Below are 23954 nucleotides of genomic sequence, written 5' to 3'. Positions count from 1 at the left end.
GGAAAGTGGAGGGACTCAGGGTCAGAGCAGGTGATGGGCTGTGGCAAAGGGAACATGGGAGGGAAGGGAAAATGGCCAGGCCAGGAGGGCAGTGAACTTGGGAGGAGGGATGGGACACACAGTCACGAAAGAGGAAGCACGGCATCTCGGAGTTGGACACCACACAGTCGAAATAGTGTTTGTTTAGCTGCTGGGAGTGCAGAATCGTGTAGGTGACATCGAAGGCCAGGCGCTTGCCAGGGGGACAGCCGATTAACAACGGCACCATCAAGTGACCCTGGGTAGGAAAAAGGCCTGCTGCTGGGGGATTGCCGGATTGCCATGAAGGAGCAGAGAGAAAACCTCCCCTCTATCACACACTAGACTACCAGGCCCCCTCACCAGCACAGCTGGCCACATCGAAACCTGTAGTGACACATCCTTGCTGCCTGCCTGCTTTTTCTTCGCAGTGCTAAGGTTGGAACCAGGGCCTTCCTTGAGTGCTAAGCAAGCACACTGCCACTGAGCTACATTTCCAGCCCTTGTTTGTTTGTTTGTTTGTTTGTTTGTTTGTTTGGTTTTTCGAGACAGGGTTTCTCTGTGTAGCTTTGCGCCTTTCCTGGAACTCGCTTTGGAGACCAGGCTGGCCTCGAACTCACAGAGATCCGCCTGCCTCTGCCTCCCGAGTGCTGGGACTAAAGGCGTGCGCCACCACCGCCCGGCAGATTTTTTTTTTTTGGTTCCAGCCCTTGTTTGTTGTCAGTGTTTTTAATATTTTATTAAATTTTAGAATTTCGTAAAATATATTTTGATCATATTCACTCCCCTTAACTCCTTCCAGATCCAACCACACTTCCCTGCGCCCCTCAACTTCATGTTCTTTCTTGTTGCTTGAGACATGGACTCCTTGTGAAGCCCTGGCCAGTCTGGAAATTACGACATTGACCAGGCTGGTCTTGAACTCACAGAAATCCTCCCGCCTCTGCCTCCCAAGAGCTGGGAGGATTAAAGGTGTGCGCCACCAGGCCCAGTTTCCTTCGTTTTTGAGATAGAATCTTCTAGAGCCCAGGCTGTCCTTGAACTCTCCACCCTCCACCTCCCCAGGAATCAGTCACGTCCCACCACACCCAGCTAAACAGTATTTCTGATAAATGCCAAGGCCTGTGTAGCAATTCCTATGTACAAGGCATTGGGTGATGTTCTAAGAGCTTAACATATTTTCTTAAGCCTGTGTGAGTTGTATGAGCCCTATATGGTACAGACTATTACTATGCCTCATTTTGTTGTTATTTATTATTGTTTATTTGAGACAGGATCTCTCTGTGTAGCCCTGGCTATTCTGGAATTCACTTTTGTAGACCAGGCTGGCCTTGAACTCACAAAAATCCATCTGTCTCTGTTTCCAGAGCACTGAGATTAAAGGTGTGTAACATCATGCTAGGCAATATCCCCCATTTTAGAGACGGCAAGCCATGTGTGATGGCACATACCTGATGTCCCAGCACCTAGGAGGTTGAGGCAGGAGGATCTGGGATTTGAGGTCAAATCCCGGGGTTATATATAGCAAGACCCTGTCTCAAACAACAGCAACAACAAAAACAGATAACAAAAGTGAGGGGCAGCCGGCTGTGGTGGCTCAGCCTCTAACCCCAGCATTTGAGAGACCAATGCTGGAGAATAGCTGTTCAAGAGTTCAATAGAGTTCAAGGTTAGTCTAGGCCACACAGTGAGTTCAGACCAGCCTGTGTTACAGACTGAGACCCTGTGTGTGTGTGTTGCAGAGGGAGACTTGTGGGGGTTTGCACGGTAATCTCAGTACTTCGGAGGGGATGCAAGGAGGATCAGGAACTCAAGGTCATCCTGAGCTACATGGCAAGTTCCTAGAAAGCCTGGGCTATTTGAGACTGTTTTATCAAAAACAAATAGACGGGAAACTGGACATGGAAAGGCCAAGTTACTTATTCATTCGACAGAGCTGCACAGTAGTAAGGTACTGAAGCAGAGGGACAGGATCCACAGACTGCTAGCAACGCTATGCGAGGCCACTGATGTCTGCACCTGCACACCAACTTCTACTACATCCCACAGGTCTGAGTTTGGACTACAAGCCACCAAAAGGAGTACGTGATACCGGAGGGAAGTAGAGCCCAGAATGAGTGCCATGGGTCGGGGAGCCCTCGTGACATTGTCTTCAGAATGAAGGCACTCTCTAGGCCCATTTGGGGCTAGGTCATGACATCCAGAGATTGTGCCCTGAGCTTGGTGGGTGTAGAGTAAGCATCTCCCGAGCCAGACCAGTCACTTTGGATGAATAAGCCAGCACTCAGGAGGCTGGTAGACATCTAAAATTCAGTCTATACAGAACTCATCTTAGTTAAGGGACTTCCATGTCTCCCAGATGTTCATGTGGAAAAATTTTGGCCCTAGGCTATGAATGTAGCTTGACCCTATAGAACACAGGCCTAGGATTCACAGTGAGGTGCTTGAGGAATATGGCTCAGCTTCTGCCTCCTCAGTGCTGGGATACAGGCATGGTGGCAGCCATGCCTGCCTAGCTTCCTATTTCAACCCTTCAGAACAGATCCAGAAGGCTGGCACACAGCTCATCGTACAATCATGATTAGCGTGTGTGTGTCTCTGCATTCCTTCTCTAGCAACACAAAAAGGAATCCGGCTAAGGGGGCTGAATCAGGAGGGTCAATATGGCTTGAAGCTAGTCCACGTGGCAAAGTGAGACCCTGTCTCAAAAGGAAGGAAGGAAGGAAGGAAAGAAGGAAGGAAGGATGGAAGGAAGGAAGAAAAAAGGAAGAAAAAAGGAAGAAAAAAGGAAGACCATACCTAAAACCTATCTATTTTCTCCCCTAAATCTCAACTTTCTTCCCTTCTCCCTTACGATTCTGGAAGACACACACACACACACACACACACACACATCTGTTCCCAGCACACAGCTCCCTCTTACTCATCCTGTCCTCCGAGGAGTCTCTGCCCATCACACCCATTTCCCACTGCCTGCGGCACTCCAAACCAGCAAAGAGGAGCACCGAGTGAGTTTGCTGGTGGGTGGACAGGAAAGTTGTGGAGAACAAGGACTCTAGGACCTCTCCAGACTCTCCAGGCCTCAGTGGCTAACTGGATGCAAGGGGGATAGCACATGTGTAAGCAAGAGAAGAATCATAAAACAAAAGGTGAGAACAAAGAACATTTGAGAGAGAAAATGTAAAACAATGTGTGAGGGTGTGGGGGGGGTATCTTAGTGGTAGAGTGCCTGCCCACCATCCTCAAAGGCCTGAGTTCAATCTCTGGTACTGGAAATGGGGGCATGGAGGGGAGCAGTGTGTGCAAGGGCTGGCCATGTTCTCTATACGCTACACGTGTGTCAGTTGGGCAAAGAAGCCAATGGACATTTCCTTGCGATGAAATACAACTGTAAAAGCACACAGGCATGTGTGCAGCCTACAGAGCTGTGAGGACAGCCGTTTCAGAAACCCTTCCTGAGGGGTGGGGGCACGAATGAGGATCACAATGAGAAAGGGAAAATCTGAATGCAGGGACTGGAGACGTGGCTCAGAGGTTAAGAGCACTGGCTGCAACTGCAATTGCAGAGGACCTGGGTTCCATTCCCAGCACCCACGTGACAGCTCACAACCATTTGTAACTTCAGTTCCAGGGGATCAGATGCCTGCTTCTGGCTCTGCAGGCACCAGGTGCACACACATGGTGAACAGTCATACATGCAGGCAAAATACCCAACACATAAATTAAAAACATGAATGCATGTGTGGTGTTCCCAGGACAGCAACGGGAACCAACCCTGTGGCAACTCAACCCAGCCCTCTACTCTCAATGCCATACCCAGTACCCAAGTTCTAGTACTTGCGTGCTTGTCCCAAGGTATGTGGTCTGGAAGCATTTTCCAGAAGATCCCAACACCTGTGGGTAGGAGAAGGTGATGTTAGGAACCCAAGGGCCAGTGTTCTCTCCCCACACCCTCCCCCTCAAGCTTGGACCATACTTTGACCATCATGGAAGTCTTCTTGAGGTTATGTCCACTGATGCCCTGATCATAGCAGACTTTTTTGTCCTTGATTGTAATCTGAAGTAGAGGAAGGAGACTAAAATAAGGGGATATCCAAATCTGTCCTAGGATCCAGAGACACTCAAAGACCTGATAACTGGGCCTCAGAGGGGCTAATAAGAGCTGTGGTTTTCCACTGACTGTGCAGAGGACCAGAGGGACAGCGGCCAAGGCCCTGTAGCTCCTCTCTGGCCTTCTCACCTTGTAGAGCACTGCTTTGCGATTAAGAAGGACATCCTGCTTCACAGTTACGTCAAGGCATTCGGGATCCGCAACAACCACAGCCACTGCTAGCTTCTTCTCCACCTGGTAGCTGGAGCCTAGCAGGGAGAAGGGAGGGGCTTGATGCCTGGGATCCACCCCCGGAGGGTCCGGGACCCGCCCCTCGGTTGCCAATTAGGACCCGCCCACAGACCGGAGCTGGCACTGAGCTTGAAGGTGTCCTCATGCGCCGTCAGGAAGACGGTGAAGCTAAATGAGGTGCCCTTGTCCAGGAAGACCATCTCGGGCAGCCCATGGTCGTGCGAGATGTTGTAGAGCTTCTGGTAGCTGCTCATGTCGATGTACACGCCTTCCGCCGCCAGCCAGTTGCTGGACAGGTAGAAGTAGTAATCCTGGATGCACCGGGGTGGTCAGTCAGTGGATGCTGGACTGGACAGAGCGTCTCAGTGCTGCCCTCCACCAACTCCCAACCTGTCCACCTACCTTGTACCGTGATTTGTGTTCCCACCAGCGCCAAGTGGGATCGTGCACGGGGTCTGCGTAGGGCTGTGGGAGGGTCAGACACGGGGAGGTGACAGGGAGGAGACAAGACAGCTCTAGGACTGGGTTCAGTTCATAGCCCAAAGTAAGAGATACACACCGCAACCTGCCCCCAAAACTGGCTTCCTGTGTCTGTGTGAGCTTGTGGAAGCCAGAAACCTTGCTTGTGTTTCCAAAGAAGTCACACACACGGAGTTCTCACTGAAACCTGGCCTGATGGGACTAGACTGGCTGGCCCGTGAGTCTCACTGATCAAACCTGTCTCCACCTCCCAGAGCTGGGATTACAGGCCCAGCCCTCAAACACAGCTTTTTCTGTGGGTACTTCGATTTGTACTAAGTCCTCATGTTCTGTGCATCTCTCCCCAGCCCTGGATTTGTTTTGTTTTTTGTTTGGTTTGGTTGTTTTTTATTGATAAAAGGTCGCACTATATAGCCCTGGCTGTCCTGAAACTCACTATGTAGCCCAAGGCTGGCCACAGACTGGAGTTCTGTCTGCCTCTGCCTCTAGAGTGCTGGGGTAAAGACATAAAGGCTGTACCATCACACCAGGTGCCCGCCCCGCAACACCCCCCCCCCCCCCACGCAACGCCCTTTTTTATGGCAGGGTCTCATGAAGCCAAGGCTAGTCTTGAACTCCTGATCTTCCTGCCTCCACCTCCCAAGTGCTGGGATTATAGGCATGAGCCAGCAACTGTAACCTAAACTTGGCTTCCTGGCTTTTAACCCAAGGGTCTCAAGTCCAGCTCAAACCTGCTGCCTCCTGCCCCTTCACCCTCCCCACATCTTTGAACTTCAGGCTCCACTCTGGCTGCACTACCCCCTCAAGCTCACCCCTACAGAACAGGTCCCTTTCCAGTGCCCCCAGGTGCCCACCTTGTCATATTTGGAATGCAGCCACAGCAGGTAATAGACAAGGCCTTGATAGACAGCAAGTGTCTTATTATTGTGGAAGCCCAGGGATTCGGAGACCAGAGGAGGTGGAGCATGGTAGAGCTCTTGACGTGCAAGATGCTGTTTTTTGGGTAGGTCACGTAGACGCATCACCTTGAAAGGGCAGAGGTTGGTGAAGGAGGGCGTCCAGAAGTTCCTGGGCAGCAGTGGGCGATGAGCATGCAAGGGGAGAGAGATGCTGACTCCTGTGGAGTATCGGGAACGTCCCCAGACCTACGTTCACCACTTCTGAGGTGCTGATTCCCCAAATTTACCCTGGCTTATACCAAACTCAGCTCAGCCCCTTCATGCTCAGCAGCCTTTGGACACACTCTGGTGGCTGTCCCTCAGACATCCCTCCACATCTCCTCCCACTTGCTCTCCACTGGATGTCTTCTCCCCCCATCCCAGCCAGGTCCCTTGCCTTGCTTCTGCCCCCACCTCCAGCTGCTTTTCTGGCTCCACCCTCGGCAGATGTCCAGAAGTTTTTCTTCCCCCACACAGTCTCACTAGGTAGACCAGGCTAGCCTTGAATTGAAAATTCTTCTCCCTTAACCTCACAAGTGCTAAGACTGCAGATGTGGGCCATTGCTGGGGTCTGTCAGTCACTGAACACCTGGTCACTGTTCCTCCTTAGGGCCTTTACTAGTAAGGCTCCCTTGTCTAGACACCCTTTCCCACTTCCTCCCCACCCTCTCACTAACACTCCCACTTCCTCCTCACTAACCCCTTCTCCCCCTCTTGTCAGAGCGCCCCTCCTCCCTGCTGGCCCAAACCCTCCAGCTGCACCACACTGTTCCTTTGAGCTCTGTTCCATGCTGAGCATACCCATCACCAGCTTATCCCTAGGGCCGCTCTTGGTCCCACCCCTGGGCTGGGAGCTCTCAGACTTCATGGTCCCCATTTTCTCACCCTGTGGTCACCAGTGAGTAGGGGGTGTTCTGGTCATACAGCAGCAACTGTGCCACAGGCAAGACCCTCTTGACCAAACGTTCATACCCGGAGTCAACAAGGTATATCAGCTGGAGCCAGAAGCAGGCAGGTAAGCTGGTGGGAACCTCCTTGTAGCCCCAACCTGCTCCTCATCTCCACCCTACCAAGCCTTCATGGCACCTGATAGAGTTGCCCATCTTCATAGAAGAGGGTGACCAAGAACTCTTGGTCCGCAAAGAGAGAAGAGTGTTGCAGCTTCTGCAGGCTGAAGTAGATGTCCCAGCCTTTGGATGGGACCAGCCGGTATACATCGTAGCCACCTTCCAGAAAGTACCAGATCTGTGGATCCAGCGGGCATTATATATGGGGCTATGGTAAAAACTTCAACCCTTCCTACTATCCCACTGTGCTGTGACAGGCTTTGGAAAAGTCTCCTACCCTCTCTGAGTTCCAGGGCCCTGTTTCGGATAGGGCTTCTACTGACATTATTTTGGGATCCCTTAAGGGTGTTCACCCTAACAGGGCAGGAGGGATTGGGGGATGAACAAGGAGGGCTTGGGGAGAAGAGCATCGTAGCTCACTTCTTCTCTTTCTGTGACAAAAGCCATGTCTCCTTGGTAAGAGTTGACCATGTATTTGATGATGGAGTCCTTGGGGAAGTCGGCCAGATAAATGAAGTGTATCCTATTGTAGCTGTAGAGGCAGAGAGAGGGAGCTCAGAGGATGAGGACAGCCCAGTATCCTTAGACATCCATTTCTCCCATTGCAACCACAGTACAGCATGGGACTCACTGTCTGTCTGTCTGCTGGCACTGTAAACAATGGCAGAGGGGCCCTGTAACCCAAGGTTCAGTTTCCACCACTCCTTGGAGTGTCCTTGTGCCCTGGATCCCTATCTCCCCTTTTCTGATGTTTTTGGGACCCCAGGACTCAGCCCTCTGGCCTAGGATTCCAGTGAAAGCACCATCTTGCCTACAAATGAAGTCCCAATGGCAATGCCCTGGATCCAGACATGCCTGAAGCTGGAGCTTGATATTTCTAAATGTAAGTCAATAAATTCTTTGTGCTTAACTGGTTTTTGAATTAGGTTTCTTTCTTTTAAAACCAAATGGATCATGAAAGAGCAGTTTGCCAACTGTCCATGAAGATGGCATCGGGCCCCTGAGATCATGAAGAATAAGAGGATAGATGAGCAGGAAGACTTCTGAAGTGTCCCCGGGAAATGCTTCCTATTGCTCACGTGTTCAGTCCAGAAAGTTTCATTTTACACAAGGCTCCTCGAGTTGGGCTGGGGTGACTCATCAGAGAGTGCTTGTTTGTCACCAGTGGGGGGCTGGATTGTGGCTTCCCCGTGGACTACTTGCCTAACATGAGCAAGACCCTAACTGGAACAACAACAAAAGCCTGCTGAAGGCCCTGGAAGGGTGGCTTAGAGGGTAAGGGCATTTGCTGCTCTTACAGGTAGGTTCCAAGCACCGTACGGCTCCAGCTCCAGGGTTTCTAATGCCCTTCCTCCATAGATACCTGCACTCCTGTGTACACCACCACACAGACACACATGGGTACCATAATTAAAGTAAAATAAAACTTTACTGGGCATTATGGCATATGCCTTTAATCTCAAGCATTGGGCAGAGGCAGAGGCAGAGGCAGATGGATCTCTGAGTTCAAGGCCAGCCTAATCTACATAGTGAGTTCCAGGACAGTGAGGGCTACATAGTGATACCTGTCTCAAAAAACAAACAAAACAAACAAAAATTATTTATATAAATATATGTGTGTGTGTCACACACACACACACACACACACACACACACACACACACACACGCATGTGTCTGGGTCACTGGGGAGATGGCTTATGCCTACCTTTGCAGGATGAAGTTGCCCCAAATGTACAGCATATTGTTGAATGTGTTGAAGAACAAGCCCTTGGGTATCATGGCAGTTCTGGTATAGGTCTCTGTCCCATGTAGCACCAGGAAGTCCAAATCCTGAACTGACCATAGCAGAAGAGGAAAGGATGTAGTGGAGAGGAGTAACGGTCGGTCACCTGGGCTCTTCCTGGCCACTGCCCACCTGGAAACTACCCTCGCGCTCTGGTCCTACCTTCTGGGATAAACTGTGGTATTACGTAGAGAATATCCAGTTGCTGCGTCCCTAAAGGTAGGAAAACAATACCCTGAGAGCTGAAGAACTCTCAATGTCTGGAAGCACGGCAAAGCTACCCACTCTCCAACCTTCACATGAGACTCTGTTGGCAACTGGGCTTGGTCTATATGGCTGAGTTCCAGGACAGTTAGGACTACACGATGAGACCTTGTTTCAAACAAACAAACAAACAAACCCCACAAATCCCACCCATCTTAAAGACTCTACTGCTTTCCATTTAGGACTGACAGAATACCTTCCTTGACTTATTACATGTTTTGTGTGTGTGTGTGTGTGTGTGTGTGTGTGTGTGTGTGTGTGTGTGTGTGTGCAGGGCCTTCCAGATCCGGCTTCTCTTCTCCCCTTCAGCCTCCCCACTTGTCCTCTGTCTCCCAGACACACTGGCTTCCCCAGCTCACTCTAAGAGCTAAGAGTGGAGTGTTTGGGGTGGACATATGGTCCACAGTCCAGGCTCCTGCACATTCCCTCCTGACTCCAGGCAACCTGATTACCTAAGTTAAAGTTGAGTAGGTAAAAGATCTTAACTAATTTCACGGAGAGCGTCTCCACCAACAACAACAAGTTCTTCTCATCAGCGATGTATGTAGCCCAGTTAATGGAGCAGTTTGAACCTGTTGGGGAGAGCAGAATCTAGAGCAATCTAGACCCTGACTTCTTCCTCACAACCCTCTCACCCTTCTCAATGGCCTCCACCCTGCACCCCAGACCCCCCAAAAATGAGTACCCGGTAACTTATCACATATTGACCAGCTATCCGGCATCATCTTGAAGGACACACGACCATCTATGGATCAAATCAGGGTCCATGCTCAGGTCCTTTTTAGCCCACCACCACCTGTAGGGTTATCCCACCCAACCAGCACCCCATGGGGTCCCCACACCTTGAACCTCTTAGCCCAGGGATTCTAGGGGTTAGGCCAGCCTTCCATCTTTCTCATCTCTACACTTGGCCTAGGATCTTAGATCTGGTGATGTGACCAACAGAAGCCAATCAGAGTGCATGCTGTGGCTGGGAGTTAGAATTAACGAAGCAAGGTGTGGTGGTACACACTGGTGATATCAGCATTCACTCACTGGTAGATTCTGTACAAGTTCTCTAATGCTGAACCAAGCTCTGGCCCTGGTTTTATCTTTTTTAGTTCACATGGCTTCCAACTCTTGGTCCTTCTGCCTTAGCCTTCCAAGTGTTGTGACTGCATGTGCATACCACCGTGTCCAGTGTATTTATTTAATCTTTATATCAACCCAAAGAAACAGACTAGTATAGTATTGTCATCTGGTCCCATTTTACAGGTGGAAAAGTGAGATCAGTGAAGTCATGTTATGTCTCCAAAGCCACAGAGCTAGGGTCGCATGGAGCAGTCTGTGGAGTCTGTGTTATATTTAGTCATTATGGGATGCAATAATAGGGACTTATCGGCACTTTTGCAAACAAACGAACAAAAACCATAAAAAACAAACAAACGTGTCTTTCCAATGGGGCCTGGCAGATGCCTGATGGGGAACTAAAAAGAGACAAGCCCTGAGTGCTGGTACAGGCCTTTAACCCGAGGGGCAGACAGGAGAGTCTTCCTGAGTTTGAAGCCCACTTGGTCTACACAGTGAGTTTCAAGACAGCAAGTTACATACTGAGATCCTGTCTCAAAAAACAAACAAACAAACAAAAGAAATGAAATGAAAGTGTAGAATGATGAAGCACCTCTTCGTATGTTTCTTTGACTATGGAGAAATTTGGGTCAGATTCCTGCTTAACAATGCCTGTGAGCATGCCGATAACTTTTTATTTCATGATTTATTTCTGTTCTGTGTGTGAGTGTTTTGCATGCCTATATGTATGTGTACCACCTGAGTGCCTGGTGCTGGAGGAGGCCAGGAGAGAGCCTCAGACCCCGGGATGTGCTTATGAGCTGCCACATTTAGAATGTGCTCTAAAGTACTCTCGGCTGCTCAGCTGTCTATCCCTCGCTCTGCTTTTCGAGAATGGGTCTCACTGTGTAGCCCTAGCTAGCCTGGAACTCCCTATGTAGACCAGGATGGCCTCAAATTCCTACATGCTATGCACATATGAGGGGGTCAGAGGGACAGCTTGTGGTATTGGTTCTTTTCTCCCATCATGTGAGTCCCAGGGACTGAATTCAAGTCCTCAGGCCGAGCAGCAAAAGGGCCTTTACCCGCTGAGCCATCTCACTGGCCTTGACCTTTATTAATTTCTTTAGTATGTGAGTAGTCTCACCAGCCTGCTTTTGTGTTTCATTTTGAGATAAGGGTCTCATTGTAGCCTGGCCTGGCCTTGAACTTGCGATGCTCTACCTCCCTTTCCCAAGTGCTGGGAATGCAAGCATCATACCATCCAGCTTTGCTGACCTGATTTTTGAGTTGGGTTTCTGCCCTTTAAAGCCAAATACATCATAGAAAGTATCTAACACTGTTCAAGCTGGATCTGAACCAACGCATATCCATGTCCATACACATGGAACAATCCTGAGCCTGCCACCTCTCCTGAGGACACATGGCAAGGAACAGGAGCCCTAGGTGAGAAGGTGTAGACAAATGTCTCCTGAGCTTCCAGATCACATAGGCTTTTACCTGTAATGGTCCCGATGTGAATATAACCTTCATTCTTGCCAGTGGTGAGGGCTAGGATGTACTCAGAGCCATTGCCATTGACGAACACTGGGCACAGCTTCTTGATGCACTCGCTAGCCAGGACACGGACCCAGCTGCCTAGGGGGGCAAGCGTGCGGACTCAAAACCAGGTGGTCAGGCTGGTCCCTGGACCCCAGATCTCCTTCCTTCTAATCTTACAAACCTGTTACCTGTCCTCTTAGCCTGGAGCAACATTGCAGTGTGGTATTGGGGGGCCTCTAGAGCAACGCTTGTCATTTCTGTGACCCCCCCCCTTACCTCTGAGTTCTAGTCTGTTGTGACTGGCTTCGGTTTTATGAGACAGGGTCTTACACTGTAACCCTAGCTGGCCTCAAACTTCCTATGTAGCCCAGGCTGATCTCAAACTGTCCAGCTTCCTGCAGCAGCTTCCCAAATGCTGGTGTGTACATCAGGTATGTGTCATCACACAGGCGGCCCGTGAGGTCTAGGTGGGTTCACACTTCTCTTGTGCTCCCCTGGTTCTGACCTGAGTTTTGGGCAGAGTGAGGCAATTAAGAGACCCTTCCAGCTTGCAGCCACTAACAAAAAGGTTCCCTGGGGAGACTTAGGGACAGAGGAATGGACAGTTGCTGGGCAAGAATCACCATGAGTCAGCACGGAGACCAAGAATTACAGTGAGTCACTGGATAGATACACCTATGCCTGAAGCCAAGATGGCTCATGGGTTTCTCATTCAGGTATGCCAATAAACAGGAAGACCCACTTTTCTTGTCTGTTTTTTAGAGAGATGGGGGTGAGGCAGTTCTCACTAAGTTCTCCAAGCTTTCTGGAATCTAGTATGTAGCCCAGGGTTGCCCTAAACTAGAGATTCTCAAGTGCTAGGATTACAGAGGTGTGCAGCATCCCCCCCATGTGTCTTATGTACCTAGATCCACACAAACTTGCTCTATAGCTGAGGATGACCACGATCCCCTGGCCTCTGTGTCACGGGTGCTGGGATGACAGGTGTGCAGCACGGTGGTGCCTGGACTTTCTCCTCTGGTTATCATCCTCCTTGGTTTTGTTTCTCTAAGGCCCACAGCTAGCCCACCCCTGCACCCCGGCCCAGCTTTCTCACTGCTACTGTAGCTGCTGCCGAAGAGTGCAGAGTAACTGCCTGTGAAATAGTAGACAAGCTGGTTCTGCCGAATGAAGAGCGTGCTTTCCGTAGAAATGGCGTCATGGATGGTGGCTGAGAAGTTAAGTATGGGACAGTAGTAGGAGCCGACCCAGCAACTGTCAATGCTCAGCTGCAGGAAAGCAAAGACCAGGTGAGCAAGTGCTTGAGGCCTCGGCCTCCAAGTCCTGCCTGGGGTAAACTGTCCTTATTCCCCCCCCCCCCCCCGAGATGTGTTGTGGGATACTTGAACACTGTGTGAAGATGTGTTGCTGTGATTGGTGTAACAAAAAACTGAACATCCAATAGCTAGGGAGGAGAGTACAGGTGGGACTTCCTGGCAGAGAGAGAACTCTGGGAAGAAGAAAGGCTGAATTTGCCAGGGAGACACATAGAGGAAGCAGGAGGTGCAGTGTAGAAGAGAGGTAACAAGTCATGTGGCAGGACACAGATTAAAAAATATGGGATAATTTGAGTTATAAGAACTAGTTAGGAAAAAGCCCAAGCTAAGGCCAAGCATTCATAATTAGTAAGAAGGCTCCATGTCATTTGGGAGTTGGATGGTACTACAAAGAAAGACCCGTTACAGATGGTGCCCAACGTGGGGCCACATAGATCCACATAAGTCCTAAAAAAGCTTAAAAAAAAAGTTTTGAGCATGGAGTGAGACATGGCTTCCTGGCCTGGTGACCAATATCTCTCAAGTAGGCTTGGTGCTTGTGGCTTACAGAGGTGTGGCTCTTTTAAGAGGCCCTGCTATGGCCAGGTGGTGGTGGTGCACGTCTTTAATCCCAGCACTAGGGAGGCAGAGACAGGCGGATCTCTGTGAGTTCCAGGACAGTCTGGTCTATAAAGCAAGTTCCAGGATAGGCTCCAAAGCTACAGAGAAACCCTGTCTTGGAAAACCAAAATAAAATAAACTAAAGAGGCCCTCTTGCTATGTAGCAGAGCACCAAATGACATCCAACTGGTGGGAGACCAGATAGAAATGCCTGTGGCAACGCGGACACAAGTTTCCCAGAGCTGGGACGGTTAGGCGGGCCCAAAGAGGGCAGAGCCAGCCATCACCACCATGTGCTGAGCTAGCCACGCTGCAGAGGGCCTGACAGTTTAAGTATAGCCCAGGGAGTATGGACTTTGTATGGTGCTTGGCTAATTTTAATTTTTTTAAATGCTAATGAACAGAAAACGGCAAGGCTGAGAGACATTAGATTGTGAAAGGACCTGCTAAATTAAACCAACTTACATACTTTAGGAAGTTATGACTTCAAAATAAAAGTCAGGATATGTGTTGCATTATGGGAGAGGTTGTGCTTTTGGTTTCATGGGAAATGAAAAGCCACAGATTCCTTCAAAATTAATAAAGATCAGACCTGAGGAGACCTCCTGAGGATCTTGGCTAGACATAAGGGGAAAAGCCAAGAAAGACTACAGGACAGGTGACGTATATGGTGATCCCTCTATATGGGAACAGCTCTGAGACTGGATGAGACATGATAAATCTTGTTGGCTACAGAGTCCTCATGACTTATTATTACATGCCATCCTTTCATATAGATGGATAGAGATTTCTATTACTGTTCAGTTATGTAGTCCAAACGGACTTACAAAGTTGACAGATGCCTTTTACCTTCTCAAACATAGAACAGAGAATCATCTTTAGCTGATTTGTGCACATGTACATTCCATACTTCTGTTAATACAGATATGCATGTTACTTTTAAAAGTCAGTATTTTTTTTTTTTTTTTAAGGATCAAGACATCAATGATGAAGTAGCCCAGGTGACCCAGCCTCTCAGATGCCTCTGTTGCAGTTTCCTCAACAATCTGCATCCAGAACAACTTCAAAGCAGCTAGCTGAGGTGATCCAGCCTCACAGACTACTCCTGCCAGGACTTCAGATAAACCGTGTACTTTCTCATCACACAGAGACTAAACAAAAAATAATACAGCTAGCTTTCCCAGGACTTTGCCCATTATCCCAATTTTCTCAGGGTTCCCTAAAGATGCCATCACCCCCAGACCATAGGAAGCGGTCTAGAGAACATGACACCGATATTCCCAAGAGGTGGGGTGGGTGGTTTTTGGTCATTTGGTGAGTTATGAAGGTTTGTCATTGTTTGGGAGGGGTTGGTGCAAGTGGCAATTGGTCATGATCAGGGAGGAAACTAAGCAAAGGAGATTAGATTCAGGGATTTCGTTCTGAAAAGAAAAAAAGGGGATATAGGAATGATAAGAAAAAAGGATAGATTATTGAATCTACTTTTAAACTAAAAAAAAAACTACTAATCTCAAATATTTTACATTGGTATGGATTTTTGTATATTGATACAAATGTAAGGTTTTTGTTAGAACATACTGTATATATGTTTCTACTCTTTTTAAAGGTATTGTACCTATGCAGCTCATTTAAAAGTGTAATATAAAGTTTTAGTCCTTGAAAATTATTATTACAAACTATTTAAGATAATTAAGAAATGCAGGTTAGTAGTCAGCCATCTATAACAATCAAATTTGTGGCCATATTAGGTATGTTTTCAAGATCAAACAGAAATATAGTTTAGATAGATAGATGGTCTTCAAACACTTCAGAGATCTACAGAAAATGGCATTTGAGATGTTTTCATAACATAAGGCTTTTCATGACACGTCTACTCCTACAGCACCAATCTACTTCAAAAAAGGATGATGGACATCAAAGACTCTGCACATGGAATTTGCTTTCATTGTGGCAAAGTTAGACACTGTGCAAAGAAACTGCCCTTGCCTCAACTGCTGACAATATGTTGTCTAAACTGGACAAGTAGGCACAAAAAAGGTGACTGCCAAATTTGCTAAGACAAAGTAGGATAGTCTTTCAAAATTCCTGCTTCACAAAAAGGTCTGTCAGACATTCTAGGCCTGTAGGCCAAAGATGGATGCCCCAACATTGCTGAGGAATCTTGGGTGATTGTCCAGGCAGCCAGATGTCTCTGTTGTTTCTATAGTTTTGGAAGTTGTTTTCTCTGTACTTCCTGTTTATTAAGGTAATATTATATCCATCTCTGGTCTTTGATGGGATTAAAGACTAAATATTTATAGTTACAGTTTTACTTGTTACCAAATTAAAGAAAAAAACTCACAAAAGAGATATAAAATGTATAAGGTTAAGAAACATAAAAGCTTAAATTGTTTATCTAAAAAATGTTTTAAGGTCTAAAAGGATATTTTGGGACTGATAAGTTATGATAAAAAATGACTTAGGTATAAAACTTTGGACTCATCAAGATTGAATAGATAATTTCTCCAAATTTGCCAAATACAAATAGACTAGACATTGTAAATGTAATTCTTACCTGATAATTGTTCTTATTGTATATAGTTTTACTGTGTTAGAGTTAAAACCTTTCCTTTTTATTTATACAAAAAGGGGGAAATGTTGTGGGATAGTTGTACACTGTGTGAACATGTGTTGTTGCTGTGATTGGTGTAATAAAAAGCTGAATGGCCAATAGCTAGGCAGGACTTTCAGGCATTGGGAGAACACTGGAAAGAAGAAAGATGGAATTCCCCAGCAAAACACAGAGAGGAAGCAGGAGGTGTGGTATAGAAGAGAGGTAACAAGTCATGTGGCAGAACATAGATTAAAAAGTGTGGGATAATTTAAGTTGTAAGAGCTAGTTAGGAACAAGCCTAAGCTAAGGCCAAACATTCATAATTATTAATAATAAGTCTTCATGTCATTATTGAGAGCTGGCTGGTGGTACAAAGAAAGACATGGTCTCTCTGTGTAGCTCTGGCTGTATTGGAATTCGCTCTGTAGACCAGACTGGCCTAGAACTCACAGAGATCCACCTGCCTCTGCCTCCCATGTGCTGAGATAAAAGGCATTCACTACCACCACCTGGCAAAAGCTACTGTTCTAACTGCTTAGATAGCCACACTCCCCCAGTATGGCCAGTTTGGGTATGGTACACAACCTGGAGTTAATAAGTGTACAATGTATTCACACAATCCCTGTGCCTCTATCAGAGTTCTGCTCATATGGATAGAAAATACCCCATGTTGAGTCCAGAGAGACAGCTTAGTGGTTAAGAGTACTAGCTGCTATTATTTGGCTTAAAAGGGCTTATTGGGAAATGTTATCGTTTTTATTATTTTCTACAGAGAAAATATTTTCCAGTTTCAAATAACTCTGGACTTTTGAATTATAACCTGTTTTTATGTTCAAGCTATCTATGTATTATTTCTCTTGCAGTTGTGCATAAAATGTTTTTACATGTAAAAAAAGGACAAATACTATAGAATTGTATTACATGAAATATATCGGGTATACAAATTCACAGAGACAGAAAGATTAGACGTTATCTCAAGATGGAGAAGAAAGGAATATAGAGCAATGATTTCCTAAGTACAGAATCTCTGTTTTGTGTGATGGAAAAGCCCCACAAATGGACAGTAGTATCAGGATATAATGTCATGGATGTAATAAATCAATACAATTAATGTAACTAATTAAAAAAAAAGACTGCAAAAAACATTAAAAAAAAAAAAAAAAGAGTACTAGCTGTTCTTCCAGAGGACACAGATTCAATTCCCAGCACCACCTGGGACCTCACAACCATCTATAACTCCAGTTCCAGGGAATCCGGTGCCCTCTTCTGACCTCTGTGGGTAGATCAGTACACTTAACTGCTGAGCCATCTTTCCAGCCCCATGTGTGTTTTAGAAAGAGTGTTACTCTGTTGCCTTGGCTAGCCTGCAACTCACTTTGTAGATCAGGCTGGTCTCAGACTCACAGAGATCCCCCTGCCTCTGCCCCTTGAGTGCTGGGATTAAAGGTGTATGTCACTATTCCTGGTTCTCTCTCTCTCTCTCTCTCTCTCTCTCTCTCTCTCTCTCTCTCTCTCTGCATATATATATTTCATTTTTTATGTGTATAGGTGGTTTGCCTGCATGTAAGTCTATGCACCACGTGTGTGCCTGGTGCCTAGGGCAGGTGATATCCATGACTTCCAGGTCAGTCTCGTCTAAATATCAAGTTCTAAGTCAGTCAGGGTTAAATAATAAAACCTTGTATTTTTGTTGTTGGTGGTAGTTTTTCAAGACAAGGTTTCTTTGTGTAGCCTTGGCTGTCCTAGAACTAGCTCTGTAGACCAGGCTGGTCTTGAATGCACAGAGATCCGCCTGTCTCCCTCCAGAGTGCTGGGATTAAAGGTGGGCGCCACCACCACCTGGCATAAGGACCCCTTCTTACCAAAATAAAACAGAACAGAAATGTAATTGGCCAACAACTTTAAAAATATATTTCATTATTTTAAAGTGTGTGTGTGTGTGTGTGTGTGTGTGTGTGTGTGTGTGTTAGAGAGAGGGATGTAGGGAGGGAAGGACAGAGAGTTGATTTGTATGTGAGTGCAGTGCCTGTGGAGGACAGAGGCACTGGATCCCTCTAGAGCTTGAGTTGCAGGTGGTTGTAAGCTGCCTGATGTGGGTTCTGGGACCTGATTCTCCTGCTTAGCTACAAACTAATTGTAAGGCCAGTCTGTGGTGCCTGAGACCCTGACTCAAAAAACCAGTCAGGCTAGACCAGGACAAGAGCATCACCATGATTAATATTTTATATTGAAAGAAGTTGGGGTGGAGAGATGACTCAGCAATGAAGAGCGCTCGCTGCTCTTCCAGAGGAGCATGGTCAGGTCACCTCACCTCAAAAGAGGGGGCAGGGAATAAAAGAAAAGGAAAAGGAATAAAGAGGCAATGCTTAGAGGCCAGTCAGAGCTGCAGAGTGAGACTTTGTCCCAAAAACATAAACACAAACAAAACAAACAAAACAAGAAGTAAAACAACAGGCTGGGCTCTGGCTCGAAATGCAGCACTTGCCCAGGATATCCCGGGAGAGGCTGGACGTCACTTGGCAGGAGACTGCTTGCCAGGCATGCGACAGGTGCTGGATTCAATCCTACACACACACACACACCACACACACACACACACACACACACACACCACACACACACACACACACAACCACACACACACACACACACACACACACACACACCACACACACACACACACACACACACACACACACACACACACACACACACGAATTTGAACCTAGAGCTTGAGATGTGGCTCAGTGGTTGAGAGTTTGTACTGTTCTTGCAGAGGACTTGAGTTCCATTTCCAGGACCCACACTGGGTAGTTTGCAAGCACCTGTAACTTGGGCTCCAGGAGATCCAGCGCCCTCTTGTGGTCTGGAGTACTCACTCACGCAGATACATGCACATTTAAAAAAAATGGGTTTTCAGAACCAGGGAGGCTACATAGCAGGGGGGACCCTAGGATGACTGTGGCTTATAATAAGTTTTAGTTTTACTCAATCACTGGGCAAGCCTCAGTGAAACATTTCACTATTAGGATAAGAATTTGCATTGTATCAAGCTGATAACAGAAAAAAAATAAATAAAAATTTAAAAAATGTGGAAATAAGTATGGCAGTTTCTCAGAAAACTGGGAACCGGTCTATCTCAAGACCCAGCCATATACCCAAGGAATGCTCAATCATACCACAAAGATACATGCTCAACTATGTTCATAGCAGCACCTGTAATAGCCAGAACCTGGAAACAACCTAGATGCCCGTCAACTGAAGAATGGATTAAGAAAATGTGGTATTTATACACAATGGAGTACTACTCAGCAGAGAAAAACAATAACAGCATGAAATTTGCAGGCAAATGGATGGAACTAGAAAATATCATCCTGAGTGAGGTAACCCAGACCCAGAAGGACAAACATGGTATGTACTCACTCATAAGTGGATTCTAGATATAAAGCAAAGAACAATCAGACTGCAACCCACAGAACCAGGGAGGCTATATAGCAGGGGGGACCCTAGGATGACTGTGGCTTATAATAAGTTTTGGTTTTACTCAATTACTGGGCAAGCCTCAATCAAACATTTCACTATTAGGATAAGAATTTATACTCTATCAAGCTGATAATAGAAAAAAAATAAATTAATAATTTAATTTTTTTTCTTTTTTTAAAGATTTGAACCTGTTTCCTAGCAGTAAAATTTTTCTTCATTACCCTGTTGCTAGAGACTGGCTTATCTTTGGGGTCCCATTCTGTAGCCCCCGACTCCATTCGGGGCCTAAGAGCCAGCACTGTCCAGAGCCCAAACCCTGCCGTCTGCAGGCATCACTCACCTCCACCAGAGAAAAGTCTTGGAAATTAGTGTCTGAAAGCAAGATGGTCTTCTCATCTTCAATGCCCCCGAGGATGAGCACAGGTGAATGGTTCTGCGTGTACCACAGGGGTCTCGATTTTGAACGCTTAAAGTGATCACTCTTCAGAGCAAAGGTCTGTCAGAGGAGCAGAAATTCCATTCAGCCCTCCCCTGCCCCTCCATCTTAGCCGCAAGCCCAAGTCCTCACCCCGACTACAAAGCCTCTGCAGTTTGGGGGCCACCTCCCTAAGCTCGCCCTAGCCCAGTCCCATCAGGGGCCTCTTCCTTTCCCGCTCACCCCAGGGGCTTTGCACCGCTGTCTCCTTATTCCTTTCCTTCCTTTCATCCCCCTTTTCTGAGGTGAGGTGCACGAACCCTAGCAATACTAGCACATACTCTGAGCTACATCCTCATGATGAGGACACACTTGCCGCTGAACACACAGTGAACTCAGAACATGGGTGGAGGCTGGGATTTAGCTCAGTGGTCGAGTTGCTGGTCTAGCATGTACAAGGACCTGAGTTCAAGCCCTAACATCAGAATGATGGAAGAAGAGATTCAGCTCCTGGAAGTTGTCTTCTGACTTCCACATATATGCCACACGTGTGTCTCCACCACAAAATAGATGGATGTAACAGAAAAGCTGAAACGAGCATCTAAGGCCAGGCTCATATCTTTGATTCTAGCCCTTGGGAGGCTGAAGCAGGAATTTCACAAAGCTTGCCTGGTCTGCAGAATGAGTTTGAGACCACTGTGGGTTATATTGAGACCTTGTTTCCATAGGACATTACAGAGGGGCTGGTGAGGTGACCTGGCAGGTAACGGCTCCTTAAGTTCAAAATAATAATGGAATGAAAAAAGTGACATAAAATCCAATGAGACAATGGTGAACCTGTTATGATCCCGTGATTGTGTTTACCTGGAAAGCATGAGGATCTGCTCAGTCCCCAGCACCTGGGGTGTGTGTGTGTGTGTGTGTGTGTGTGTGTGTGTGTGTGTGTGTGTACCCCTCCCTTCCAGAGTCACTCTGAAAAAGGAACCAAATGGTACATTTAGGAAAATGGTACCTGAGACTTGGAGCTCAAGTAAGTGTCCAGCAGGGATCTGTGCTGGTTTGGGGGATACCAAGGCCAGGTGTGTCTAATTCGTACCTTCTCCCCTGTGGCAGCCGCCACCTCATATCCAATGGTGAAGATGGGGTTACCACTTACATCTCTCTTCATGTAGCCATTAATATTCACATAGAACCTGCAAGCAGGCTCCAGTGAGGAATGCCATGTCGGGGGTACTTCACAACCCACAGCCACCTTCCCCTGATCCTCCCTTTTGCCTCCCCTGCTTTCTTTCCACTGGATTCTGGGGGCTAGCATTCCTGAGTGTGCCCTGGGCTTGAATACCTTCTGGGGGGAATGTAGGGCCCCAAGCCATTGCTGCGGATGTCCACGCTCATAACCACGCTGCCGTTTTTGGTGGGCATGGGTACGTACCAGTTCAAGGCACACATGACCTCTGCTATGCAGAACCCTGCTGGTCAGATGGGGCACTGAGGCACTAGAGACTTCCAGAAGCCCCTACAGGCCTCAGAGCGCTCCCAGACATCCCATCTCCACTCACCACCACCACCGGCGGTCTGGCCCACCTGTGCTGCGCAATGGGGCAGCCTCCATTTGAATCTGCAGATTTTCAATCTTCCAGCGATAGAAATTGACTGGGTACTTGTAGCTGATCAGGATCACGGGTCTCAGTCCCATGAGGTGGCCCTTTCGGACCAGCTCCTCATCATTCTGAGGATGAAAGGGCAGCCCTTAGTCTGGGGATCCATCCGTCTGGAGCCCCCTGTCTGAGCTGAGCAGGGACGGCAGGCCTTCCACCATGGGAGAATAAAAGAACATGGCTGTGCTTGTTCCCAGCACTCCGGAGGTGGAAATGGCAGGCTCTCTAGTTCAAGGCTAGCCCAGGGGGTGGGGGGTACACGACAACACTTAGGGAGTTGGAAGTCAGCCTGGGCTATAAAGTGAGAGTGTCCCAGAAAAAGAAAAATCTAGATGCCAGGTGTAGTATCGCTCACCTCTCACCCCCGCAGGAGGCTGAAGCGGGAGATCACCACAAGTTTGAGGTCAGCCTGGTCTCTAAGGGAGTCCTAGGTGAATAAGGACTGTGTATCTATTTCCATGGATTTGTATTCTCTGTCTCTGTCTGTCTCTGTCTGTGTCTGTCTCTCTCTCTCCCCAATACCCTCTTCTGGAATCTGTAAGCATCAGGCATGCATCTAATATACACATGCAGTCAAAACACCCATACACTAAAATAAAAATTTTTTTTTTGTTTTGTTTTTTGAGACAGGGTTTCTCTGTGTAGCTTTGCGCCTTTCCTGGAACTCACTTGGTAGCCCAGGCTGGCCTCGAACTCACAGAGATCTGCCTGGCTCTGCCTCCCGAGTGCTGGGATTAAAGGCGTGCGCCACCACCGCCCGGCTAAAATAAAATTTTTAAAAAGCAAAAAACTTTTGAGTGGAGGGTAATGACTCATATCTGTAATTCCAACACTCAAATAACAGAAACAGAAGAATCAATACAAGCTCAAGGCCAGCCTGATCTAAGTAGTGAGTTCTAGGCCAGCCAGGGCTCCAAGTAAGACCTTGTCTAAAAGACACAAAAACAACCTTTTAATCCCACACCTTTAATCCCAGCACTGGGGAGGCAGAGGCAGGAGGATCTCTGAGTTTGAGGCCAGTTTGGTCTACAGAGAAAGTTCCAGGACAGCCAGGGCTACACACAAAGAAACAAACCCTGTCTCGAGAACCTTAAAAACAAAACAGAACAACAACGACAGAAAACAAAACAAACAAACAAAAAAGCTGGGCATGGTTGTGCATACACAGACTGCCAGTACTTGGGAGAAGGAGGCAAGACAAAGATCCTGAGTTCAAGGACAACCTGGGACACATAAGACTCTATTTCAGACAAACACAAAAATAAGCACATGTGACTTGTGTGACCGCCCAGCCCACGGCTCCTTATAGTATATTCAACCCACTTTTATTTCTAAAAGCAAATTAATAAATATTTTTGTGGTATTTTATGGTGAGTGAATTATATCTCAATAAACTTAAAACTTTTTGTTAGTGTTTTGAGAAAGGACCTTCCTACACAGCCCAGACTAGCCTCCTTAGTGCTGTAATTAGAGACAGGCACCACTACTTCTTTTCACTTCTTTCTCTTTTTAGATTTATTTATTTTACTTAATGTGCATAAATGTTTTGTCTGCATGCATGTATGTATCCCACATGCATGCCTGACGGATCCCTTAGAACTGGCGTTATGTATGGTTGTGAGCCACTAAATGGGTCTTAGGAATCAAACTCTGGTCCTCTGCAAAAGTAACAAGTACTGAGCCAATGAGCCATCTCTCTAGCCCTGTTTTCATTTTCTTTTCTTTTTTCTTTTTTTTTGTTTAAGATTTACTTGCATATACACCTGCATGCTGGAAGAAAGCAACAGATTCCATTATTGATGGCTGTGAGCCACCATGTGGTTGCTGGGAATTGAACTCAGGACCTCTGGAAGTGCAGTCAGTGCTCTTAACCACTAAGCCATCTCTCTAGCCCCTGTTTTCATTTTCTTGATGATATCTTTTAAAACACAGACGTTATGGAACTGGTATGTAGCTCAGGTGTTAGAATGCTTCCCTAGTATACATGAGGCCCTAGGCTCTATTTGCAACAGCTAATGAAACCGAATATGGTGGAACACACTTGAAATTCCCATGGAATGGTGGAGGCAAGACCAGCAAAAGTGCGAGACTATCCTCTGCTACACGTCAAGTCAGCCAGCCTGGGCTTTACAGGACCTTGTCTTAAAAACACTAACAAGGAGGGGCTGGAGAGATGGCTCAGAGGTTAAGAGCACTGACTGTTCTTCCAGAGGTCCTGAGTTCAATTCCCAGCAACCACATGGTGGCTCACAACCATCTGTAACAAGATCTGGTGCCCTCTTCTGGCCTGTAGTCATACATGCAGACAAAACACTGTATACATAATAAATAAATCTTTAAAAAAAAAAAAAAAAAAAAAAAACACTAACAAGGAGCCGGGTGATGGTGGCGCATGCCTTTAATCCC

General features: G+C 47.0%; 1 protein-coding gene across 4 annotated transcripts in view; it reads right to left on the bottom strand.

Annotated features, from left to right (window-relative positions):
- Catsperg (cation channel sperm associated auxiliary subunit gamma) overlaps positions 1–23954 on the bottom strand; it is a 33041-nt gene that overhangs the window by 4153 nt on the left and 4934 nt on the right. For all 4 annotated transcript variants that reach the window (XM_059276451.1, XM_059276466.1, XM_059276473.1 and 1 more), the window contains 20 exons: positions 21475–21619; positions 21233–21359; positions 20987–21083; positions 19816–19971; positions 12580–12751; positions 11442–11579; positions 9580–9639; positions 9347–9466; positions 8793–8843; positions 8553–8682; positions 7266–7377; positions 6865–7023; positions 6664–6773; positions 5695–5908; positions 4763–4825; positions 4473–4671; positions 4259–4377; positions 3995–4075; positions 3856–3912; positions 121–277 (listed from right to left, as the gene is read on the bottom strand). In XM_059276451.1, the coding sequence (XP_059132434.1) occupies positions 121–277; positions 3856–3912; positions 3995–4075; positions 4259–4377; positions 4473–4671; positions 4763–4825; positions 5695–5908; positions 6664–6773; positions 6865–7023; positions 7266–7377; positions 8553–8682; positions 8793–8843; positions 9347–9466; positions 9580–9639; positions 11442–11579; positions 12580–12751; positions 19816–19971; positions 20987–21083; positions 21233–21359; positions 21475–21619 (2467 nt within the window). The remainder of the gene's footprint in view (positions 1–120; positions 278–3855; positions 3913–3994; positions 4076–4258; positions 4378–4472; positions 4672–4762; positions 4826–5694; positions 5909–6663; positions 6774–6864; positions 7024–7265; positions 7378–8552; positions 8683–8792; positions 8844–9346; positions 9467–9579; positions 9640–11441; positions 11580–12579; positions 12752–19815; positions 19972–20986; positions 21084–21232; positions 21360–21474; positions 21620–23954) is intronic.

This window comes from Peromyscus eremicus, chromosome 1 (genome assembly GCF_949786415.1).
Source record: "Peromyscus eremicus chromosome 1, PerEre_H2_v1, whole genome shotgun sequence".
In the NCBI taxonomy this organism is placed as follows: domain Eukaryota; kingdom Metazoa; phylum Chordata; class Mammalia; order Rodentia; family Cricetidae; genus Peromyscus; species Peromyscus eremicus.
The sequence above is the reverse complement of the archived record's forward strand: the minus strand, read 5'-3'. Positions and strand labels throughout refer to the sequence as shown.